Genomic DNA, 10,266 nt, shown 5'->3' with positions numbered 1-10,266 from the left:
TTAGTTTCTCACTTATTGGTTTCTGTATCTTGATCAGTGAATTCACCTGCCATATTTAGAAATGGTGTGTGGGTATCCCAGATTCCCAACACATTGGTTATTTTTCACATGGTGCAGTATAAAAATTACCAAGACAGTGCAAGCAAATGAATTTGAAGGTAATTCATTGTTTGATATTCCACATGGTAATGAAATTATAAATTTAACAAAATGTGGAATAGCATTCAAGTTTACTGTCCATGTTTGTGAAAAATTAAGAAACACAAATAATTCAAAACTCATGTTTGTCGGATTAATAAATAATCGATAAGTAGTTAGCTGGTCTTTTGAAACTAAAACAAGGGCAAAAATTTATTCAAGAAAATGTACAAAGTTGCTGTAATGATAGAAATTGTCTTTGTTGCATAATCACATTTATGTTACTCCTTGCAAATATTTGGGGTGGGCTGAAGCAGAACCAATGTTCAGCTTTATGGAAGTCCAAATAGAAAATGTAAACCGATGGGTCATCGTTTCTGAAAATTTAATTTCTTGATGCCCATACCAAACATAATTGCAAAGAAAACTGCAAACCCTATGAGAACCACAGCAGCTAGCCATACATAGTCGTTGTTGTATCCAAAATATTCTTCCACAAATTTGTTCAAAGGAATTCTCTCTTTTCCTTTGATCATAATCGGGCTTGTAATGTCTCCATACTGTGTAATAATGAGACCATAAACTGTCCAAGCAACTGGACAGATCCAATAATACCAAATCCACCATTTTGGGATTTTCTGTATCATAACACAAAAAAATAAAAAATTCCCTTCTTTTATTAGTAACAGATAATCTAAACTTAAATTTATCTCCCAGATCCTATATTCCTCTACATATATTGCAAATGTTATCGAATTTGAAGTCTATTTCAATACGGCTAATAACTATAATTAGAATTTAGAACAGAGTCAGAAGCAGAGTCTGGTCTCCTTTAAAGTGTGATATCTCTAGCTCTTCAGTTCCAATTGTTTGTATTAGCCTTTTTCACCATTGCCAAAAGAATAACAGTTGATCTAGAAAATTTTGAAGGAGGTTCTATAGAATTTGGCCAAATAGGACTCAGTAGAAAAATTGACTCTTGATTTGACATCTATAAGTATTCCTATTAAACAATTTGTCATTGTAAAATTGCAAAAAATAAATGTTTGTATTTTTTTTATGGCATTTTCCTCTAATAAGAATCCATAAAATGAAGAAAGTAAAGGAAATTATCAATAGCTTACCGGTTTTGGAATGAAGAACCCTGAAAAGAGATTAAATATGGCACCAAAAGATCCTGTTACAATCGCAGCCATTTGCTCATTTGGTGTTATTGCAATTGCCATCATCCCATAGTAGGTAAAATAGAGGAATGTGAAGAAATATATGAACAGGAACCAGACGAACTTGCTGGCTATCCATTGGAAACCTATCATACTATAGATGATAAGCACATAAAGAACTGTTTGGGATAATATGTATGGGATCTCTATGGCCACCTGCTCCAAAATAGAAATACCAAACATATTTTATTTAATAGTTGAAGATTCAGAAATGTATCTATAGAAACTAAATTGAAAGGATTACTTGCAAAACTATAGAAGGGAAGGGAAAGCATGTTGATATTCATGCAGGCACATGAATAGAAAATTGGAGCTCAAGAATGAAACTAGACCAAGGTGTCCATTGCGGTCAGTGTAACCAGTAAAATCTAAAAGCGAAAACTTGCCTGTGCCAAGGCATAGGGCATTGCAGAGTACATTCCTGCACCCCTTTCTCTATAGAATACTGTTCTCTCAACTGCAACCACAGATTGCACTGTTAAACTGTTGCTCATTCCTATGAACATCACAGCTCCATAATTGCCCCCAATGATAACAAAGAGATCTGTACCGTTATCCCTGATATGGAATCAGGGAGCTCGTCAGTATATTTTTACATGAAATGTCAAAAGTGACTTACAAACTTTGGTCAGACATAAAGAACTGGTTGATCTTCTATGGCAGCCACATTGTAGGGATGACATATAGTTAAAAACTTAAAAGTAAATCTTTGGGGCGGCTTGAGCATAGAAAGGCTTACATTTTTTTTCCATAGTCCCAAAATAAGGTTCCAAATACCAAAGCAGTGAAAAGAGTAACAACGAATCTGACACTATTGTAAGGTGGGCTTCGCCAATATGTCCACCACTGCTTCCATAGGCAGAATTTGAATTGATCACAAAATGACCGCGAATACTGCATTGGGTAGCAAAGATCTTTTCCATCAGGAACTAGTATGCTAAGCTCTTTCACCAATGCTTTGTTCTCTCTGCACTTCTTAGGTGAGAAGTATTTGTTAGAATGAGCTGGGAAAGAAGCTAATCAAGACAATATTACTAGGAGAATTGTGTTTTTCTTACTCGTAGAGACGCGAGCTTTTGTAGTGCTCTGCAAAGTCTATTCCCAAGCGAAGTTCAGATGCAGCAGAACTAACTTCAAGCATCCATGTTGCTGGATTGCATTTATACTTTATCTTGGGTACTCCTGGAATAGTCTGTGTAGCATATTGGTAGGTTAAATTGGGTATAAACCATCCAATTCAGTTGTCAAACAGTATAGCTTTCTACAATTAACACTTCCAATGCTATTATTTGCACCTAGTGCTAGAATTGATCTATATCGCCTATCAGCAGTTCATTCAACTTTCCCCTCTGCATTCTTAACTTTTTTGTGCCCTTTCATACCAATATTACCTCAAAATATTCAATCATCTTGTGACTGTTCTGACCTAAGGTTCCTGCATAAATGATTTGCCCTCCTCTTTTCATTAATAGAAGCTGCACCAGAACTCACTCAAGTACAAATGATTAAAATAAAATAAAAATGTAAAGAAAAAATACCAATAAATGCAGATACTCATTCATTACCTCATCAAATGATTCAAATATATCTATGCTTGGTTGGTGGATTGTGCAGACAACAGTTCTTCCTGTATTAACAGTGTTACGCACAGTTCGCATCACAATTGCTGCTGCTCTGGCATCTAGTCCTGAAGTTGGCTCATCCATGAAAATAATAGATGGATTTGCAACAAGCTCTACCGCAATTGTTAAGCGTTTTCTCTGTTCTGTTGACAAACCAGTTACACCAGGCAAACCGACTAATGCATCTCTTAAATCATACAACTCTACCAGTTGCATGATCTCTTCCACAAAGGTCTGTAGGTTGAGATCTTGCCAAGTCAGGAAAATCCATGGAACCTTGCTTAAATAAGACATGGAAAAGTTGAGTAAATAAGAAGAAATTAGATTTTGGACTTACAAGTTTGGTCATATTATCAACCTCCCTAGGAAGACGCATACACATAGAGAATATCAAGGACTCTCTAATAGTTAGCTGTGGAGAATGTATATCATTCTGTTCACAATAACCAGAAATCCGGGCAAAGGTCTCTTGCCTTTTAGGAAATCCAGATATTCTTATGTCCCCTTCAATATATCCACTCGTCTTCCTTCCAGCCAATACATCCATAAGTGTTGTCTTTCCAGCACCACTAACACCCATCAAAGCCGTAAGAACCCCTGGTCTAAACACTCCAGTCACACCTTGCAGAAGCTGAAGCCTTTTATCAGTCACACCCTGTTGAATCATTTCCTACAAAAATTCCAAGGACATCGGATGCCAGATAGCCTCAAATATAAGTCAGAATTAAAGAAAACAGACATTGGCATCCAAGCTACAAGCTTCATTTGTACCTGAGGCATGTCGACAAAGTAGTCAACATCACTAAAAGACATTGTTAATGGTTTGAACGGAAGAATCATCCCTTGCTTTGGAGAACCAGATGCCGCTGCTTCTAAATCTGTTTTACCTGCTCCATGGTTTCCAGACACCTGCCTCAATCTACTTACATCTATTTGCATTGTGCATACATGTGCTGCTATGCATTTTAGGATCATGTCAGGATTTACAGAATAATAGTAAATCATTTTATTGACATTCATTGGAAATTTCAGTAGGACATGTGGTATGGAATGATGTACTGTAGAATTTACTATTTACACAAAATGTCTGCATTTGTGTTCCATTTTACGCAAATTTATGAGATTCTGTAAATTTATCCATTTAAATTATCAATATTCCAAATATATATTTGAAGAGATAAAGGTCCTTCTTTTCCCTGCTATAGATCCTGTCCAAAGAATGTCTATTTCCTGGTGAGTGACTTTGCCTCCTATTTATTTTTTGCACTTCATAGACTATTGTGTAGCTGGTGGATTTTGATCATTAAGATATGGACAATGACTAATGCATGAATCAAATTGAGATGCAGGATTTATCTTACTTGCATTATCTTCTGAGTCTTTTGATGAGAAGTGCTCCAATCTTTTATCCTTGGTCCATGATGAAAACACATGGTGTTCTTTATGTGCCATATTGTCGTACTGGGCACCTTGCTGTTTGGCAATGCTTTCTCTAGGCAAAACAGGTTGAGGTTCACCAGGAGCTTTACACCAATATGATAATTGTTCAATATGCAGGAAACAACAGATTTCCGAAGCAAAATGAATAAGAAAAATGTATGCCTTGACAAAAACAACTTACGATTTATGTACGTAAGGACTATTGTGTATAAAATATTGAAGACTAATATAAACCCTAACAAAGCAGCAGCCCCTATCCAGTACCAGTAGCCTCTCTGAAATATTTGGCGGCTTTTGAGTACTTCAAGACCCAATATCAATTTGCCATTAATGCTCTGCAGCCAATTGTCAATTCAAAACACAGCAGTTAAGTGGCATCCAACCTTTTTGGTACTTCCAAAGAGATTCATTCATGGAAGATTGAAAGAAAAAATTTAGACTGGACCTTTTAATTAAAATGACTACAGATTAAGCATGCATTGAATATGAAAATCTTACCTTATTCCATCTCGGAGCAAGCATCTCATTTACCACTAGGGAATTCTGTCCATACATCATTGGTGAGGACCAGTAGCCCCAGATCCACCACTTGGGAATCTTCTCTGCAAGAAAAGGTCATGAAGATTATAATAATATGCTACAACCTCTTCAGATACCTCGGAGATGCTCTAGAAACTATTTTCTTATTCTAGTGAACAGTCCCATGACAATCTCATTGATGCTTTGTTTTGGGTATGGAATTACAATTTATTTAATTCATTTGAATACAATGGAAATGAACATGATGAATAGCAGACCTCGAGGAATAATAAAGCCTCCAAGCATGAAAACTGATAACAAGGCAAAATTTGATAAACTATTGGATACTGGTTTTGTCCTGCAAATTGCTGCCAATAACCGAAACAGAGAAGCTGACATCTGATTTACAAGAGACAGTATAAGGAATTGCCTGAAAAACCTGCATGACTAATGACACTGTTAGACGAAGAGAAGGGAATAAATAGCATGATCTGTTCCCACCATATGTTTTAAGAACCCAAAGACCCCCAAAATTGCTAGTACACTATAAATACATAGCAATCATTATGATGGCAACTGCAACTGAGTACCTGCTGGCTTCAGGAGAAAATCCTATTCCATAGTAAGTTACAACAACCCAAGAAAATCCCTCCAGTATTGAGATAGGAATGCTTAACAACAAGGTTGGAATGGTATAAGCCCATGCAGGAAATAGGAGAAGGTCTCGCTGCTTAAAGAACATCGGTAACCTGTCAAGTGTGTATGCTAGTTCTGCAGTTCCATTGAACATGTTGACAAGGAGACTAAAAAACATAGCTCCAAGATATAAACTGCCATCGTCCTCATTTCTCTGATGCATGCGGGTTCTCAGGAATACTGTAGTTGTTACTACTGCCATGAAAATAATCTGCAAATGTGAACATTTACGAGCTTATTGAAAGCAAAAGTTAAGGGCTAATTTCCAGTAGATTAGATGCTTCTGAAACGTTATTCTATGCAGTTCCCTTTTTGGGGCATAGAGAGAATCAATACTGCAGAAAGGATGCTTAATTCCAAGAAATGATATTTGAACAAGGAATTACCATGGGGACAAAGACTGGGACTGGGGTACAAGAACAGGGGAGGTGATGGGGCCGAAGGTTCACATAGCTGGTCTTTGACACTTAAAAAAAATCATGCATAATATATTATTGGCATATTTAAAACTTTCATTATTTAAGAAACCTGTTAAGGATTATACTTAAATAAAGGATCCAACATTACATAGATAAGAAAAATTTGTTGTAAATTAGTGTTCAGAAGAGATGCCAAAGGAGTGATTTTCAAGTTAGGCTTGTATTACGAACTCTATGGGTAAGGATTATCAACATGGAATATTACTAGATGGTAATCTCATATTTACACAAGCTTACCTGTACAGTCTTGAATATATAGAAGAAGGAATTGCGCTTGAAAAGAAGCCATTCTCTAGCAAAGCAGGCCTTAAAGATCTCTGTTTTGGCGACAGAGAGTCTATTAAGTACCAGAGCTGCTTTGTGGCTTTTCTTTTTGTTGAATGGCGTTGATAATTCATTAGAAAGATTGGAGCCCACATGAAACGTTTTGAACATAGTTGCAAATTCCTTAACAGAGACAAAGTGATATGGCTTTGTTTTGTTAGCCCAGTACTGCTGTTGATCTTTAGCTGAAGTTACCTGCAAGTTAAGTGAGGAGATTTCATATGGAGGATTACACTTCTAAATATGATAGAAATCTTGTGTTTAAAAAAGCTTAAGAACATAAATCTTCATGAATATTTTTGTATTGAATTTTCTAGATTCAACTGCTTGATAGTTTCTAAGTCAGGTGTTTGAATCTTCTTTATCCATCCTTAGAAAGAAAATTGTCTTGCGAGTAAAATTGATCATCACCAAAGCTCTAATGCAGTAGAATCTAGATAACTCTAAAGATAAAAATGTGTCTTTTGTGTGTCCATAAAGACGACCATAAATGTGGCTAGAAGTAGCTAACTATTTTTATTGTAGGTGGACTGGTGATACAGGGGGTCAGATTGCAATTTTTTTGTGAATTTCCACTTATTTTCATGATACATATTGTATTTATTTTTTCAATACAATAACAAGAAACAACACACCTCCTGTAAGAAATCTGCTGGGCTCTTCCTCTCAGGGCATTGGAATCCACAGGTGTCAAAAAATTCAAGTACATGCTCTCTGGGTCCATGATAGACAATTTGTCCCTCTGAAAGTAGTATGATGTCATCAAACAATTCATATATTTCAGGTGCAGGTTGGAGCAAAGACATAAGAATTGTTGCACCCATATTGGAACATAATTGCTGCAGGCATTTTACTATTTGGTAAGCTGTAGTAGTGTCAAGTCCAGTTGAAATCTCATCCATGAAAAGGGCTCTTGTTGGCCCAACAGTCATTTCCCCTGCACGGGGGAGAAGAGAAGGAAATTATGGAATTGTCCTGAAAACCATCTAAACCATTAGCACATTGATTGATTTTGAAGTTTTAAGCATACCAGTTGTAACACGCTTTCTTTCTCCACCTGAAATTCCTCTTAACATTTGATCTCCGATCATTGTATCCCCACAGGTATCTAAACCCAACATCTGTATTCATATAATATTTTGTTTGAATCCTTTAATGATTTTATATCCCTGGAAAAAAAATATACATGGAATTTCTCCAATGGAAGCCTTGTACAAAGATCCTGGCTTACCTTGAGAATGTAATCAGTCTGGAGGCTACCGCAGACACCTCTCGTGGCTGTTGCCTGCATGCAGCTTTACAGGAATGAATAAATTATAATATGATAAAATTAAGTTGCCAGGATGCAGAACACAATTGTGTACGGACATTGAAACCTTATATTTCAGGAGACCTCGCATTTTAAAAAGAATAGTCCTCTAGATGTTGAACTTTGCATTTTTTTTTTTGGTATGCCTGTTTATTTGGATGATTCCAGTTATATGATTTATTAAATTACCATATGTGTGTAAGAAAAGTATCACTCGACTCTCTCTTTTCAACTCCATTGTTTATTTCAATTTCTCCAAAATGTTTTTTATCAGTACCTTTCTTTGTTTTTCATCACACTTTGCTAGTATTATCAATACAATAAGAATTGCCATGACTTCAAATGTATTCATTGTTTAATGTTCTTAGGTAGTGCTTTGAAGCACTAAATAACATTTTCTCTGTCTTGGTCTTTATTGAATGCAAAGCTTTACGAGTTTATACATATTAGAAAATCTAACTAGCTATGTTTATTAAATTGTCCTGCAAATACCACATTTTAGTCAATTCTCCACACCCTGAAAAGCAGAACTAGTAAATTGGTGACTGGATATGATATCTAGGTATGTACTGGATGCAATAGGATACCCTAGGAATAAATTTCTATTTTTGATGCAAGGCTTGAGAAGGAAACCAAGTTTTGAAAGGTCTCTGAGAGGGAACTGCTCGGAAGGGGCAGACACGAATGGCCAGAATGAGGATGATGGTGAAGATGCTGTCGATGATGCAGATGGAGAGCACAAGGATGAGGGAAACTTTTCTTTTGATGAGGAAAGGGAAGAAAAACTATTTGACATTTGGTTGGAAGCAAAGCAATGTTCCATGGGTTTAGAGGGCCATTAGATGGCATACTTAGGGGGGGGTAGCTCACTCTTAGGACAGGCTTCTTCTTGCACTCTGGGCTGTTGATAACCTCGCCTATGAGATAAGGACACATTTTTAGGATAGGGCTGTTTGAAAATGGGTGCACCTGCTGTGTAGAGTGCTATAGCTAAGTTCTTATGGTTCTGCAGCTTACTGTTTGGAAGCTGAGATGGAGGGGCAGGAAATGGCAGAGGTGTTGTCTATTTTATGAGTGTTTCATAAATATGGGTTAATGAATTTGACTCAAAAAACTACACAGTTAAATCCTGATAGCAATGTCACAATTGGACATTTGTGGAAACTATCTCCTACTTATCAAACTAAAAATGTTATGAACTAATTGGTTTTTGTTTTAATTGATGATATGGTTGTACTTATATGGTGTTATCCTTTGGACTAAACAAATAATAATTCTCTTGTGGTGACATGTCCATGAAAAAATTAAATTCTGTTACAAGGTTGCAACAATGCGACTTGAATTTTTTATCCATTTAGCCTTGCTTCTGTATCCTTGAGGTTGACTTGCAATTAGAAATATCATCCAATTGTGAGTACTTTACTAGATGCATATTGTGACCTTGAGCCCTGGCTAGTTGATTGACTTTTTCAACTCCTCCTAGATGTTCTATAATAATTTATATGTAGTGAACCACTTGATTCACTTGTTCCCTTGACTGGACATCTATAACTGCACTTCAGGGATTTGTACTAGTTGACCCCACCGATTGCTAAGGGGTAGAAAAAGAAGTTAAGAATATAATAATCATCACGTTTACAAATAAGATTACATATTTTAATATACGCATAAATGATTGAGAACTAGCAATTATGTTGGAAATAGAAAGGAAAAGAAAGGAATGTTAGATTATTATGTTGTTTTCATATCGTTAGGTTCGTGAAGCTTTAGGATACATACAAAACACATTTGTTAGTTTGCAAGTACCCTTTTCTGTGAGTAGTTGTTATGGTTTTTTGGGAATTATTTATCCTATGAATATGTAAAGGAGTTAATAATAGGAACTTTCCTATAGTGTGGGAGATGTAATTCCTTTGAATATGTAATATGTATTATTGAACAAAATCAAATGAAATAAGAATTAATGCTATGTTGAGTGTAAAATATGCAGCCTAAATCCAACATGGTATTAGAGCCAGCAAAACATTTAGAGGTGGTTTTGCTGGAATATCTGATGAAAACCATTAGAGTACAGTGGCTGCCAATAGTGTGCAGATGGGGAAATATGCTTCTCTTCTGCACATTAGTGTTGTTGGTTGCAATCATCTCCACCAATGTGATTTTCGAGAAGTGAACAACAAACAACCTACAGATTATCCTCCCCTATGCATTGAAAGCTTGCTAATTTATGTTGTTCAAATCTCTCCAAACCTTTCATCTAAGCTTCAAAATTTGTGTACCTCAAAAAATTTCTAAGGAGAAAAATAAAAGATGTAAAAACTCCTTAGGAAAGGCCATGTTTTTCTCATATCTCCATTTGCTTCAGCTATTGTTGTTTTTGTCTGCAAATTAATTGATGCCATAGAGTACATCATGAAGAAACAATTGAGTAAATGCACAAGATTGACTTTGGTTGTCACCATACTTGTTCAAGAGGCTTAATCAGCACTATGTAATGGTACCTTTCAGCCATAAGT

General features: G+C 36.0%; 1 protein-coding gene across 8 annotated transcripts in view; it reads right to left on the bottom strand.

Moving 5' to 3' along the window:
• Positions 1-324: 324 nt before the first annotated feature.
• LOC149580271 (ABC transporter G family member 35-like) overlaps positions 325-10,266 on the bottom strand; it is a 34,834-nt gene continuing 24,892 nt past the window's right edge. The window contains exons 7-24 of one of the 8 annotated variants that reach the window (XR_016353466.1): positions 7,673-7,726; positions 7,472-7,562; positions 7,077-7,378; positions 6,355-6,636; positions 5,533-5,849; positions 5,221-5,381; positions 4,922-5,025; positions 4,605-4,758; positions 4,345-4,506; positions 3,755-3,939; positions 3,321-3,653; positions 2,927-3,217; positions 2,753-2,836; positions 2,420-2,553; positions 2,101-2,336; positions 1,748-1,919; positions 1,263-1,517; positions 325-776 (exon numbers count right to left, since the gene is read on the bottom strand). Coding sequence is in view for 3 of the 8 variants with exons in the window: in XM_089790189.1 (XP_089646315.1) it covers positions 507-776; positions 1,263-1,517; positions 1,748-1,919; positions 2,101-2,328; positions 2,420-2,553; positions 2,753-2,836; positions 2,927-3,217; positions 3,321-3,653; positions 3,755-3,939; positions 4,345-4,506; positions 4,605-4,758; positions 4,922-5,025; positions 5,221-5,381; positions 5,533-5,849; positions 6,355-6,636; positions 7,077-7,378; positions 7,472-7,562; positions 7,673-7,726 (3,579 nt within the window). In the remaining 5 variants the exon portion in view is untranslated. The remainder of the gene's footprint in view (positions 777-1,262; positions 1,518-1,747; positions 1,920-2,100; positions 2,337-2,419; positions 2,554-2,752; positions 2,837-2,926; positions 3,218-3,320; positions 3,654-3,754; positions 3,940-4,344; positions 4,507-4,604; positions 4,759-4,921; positions 5,026-5,220; positions 5,382-5,532; positions 5,850-6,354; positions 6,637-7,076; positions 7,379-7,471; positions 7,563-7,672; positions 7,727-10,266) is intronic. The other 7 variants (XR_016353467.1, XR_016353468.1, XR_016353469.1 and 4 more) reach the window with 7 other exon arrangements.

Source organism: Cupressus sempervirens, chromosome 1, assembly GCF_028749045.1.
Source record: "Cupressus sempervirens isolate cs-2001-9-10 chromosome 1, ASM2874904v1, whole genome shotgun sequence".
NCBI lineage: Eukaryota > Viridiplantae > Streptophyta > Pinopsida > Cupressales > Cupressaceae > Cupressus > Cupressus sempervirens.
This window is presented reverse-complemented; position numbering and strand designations above follow the sequence as displayed.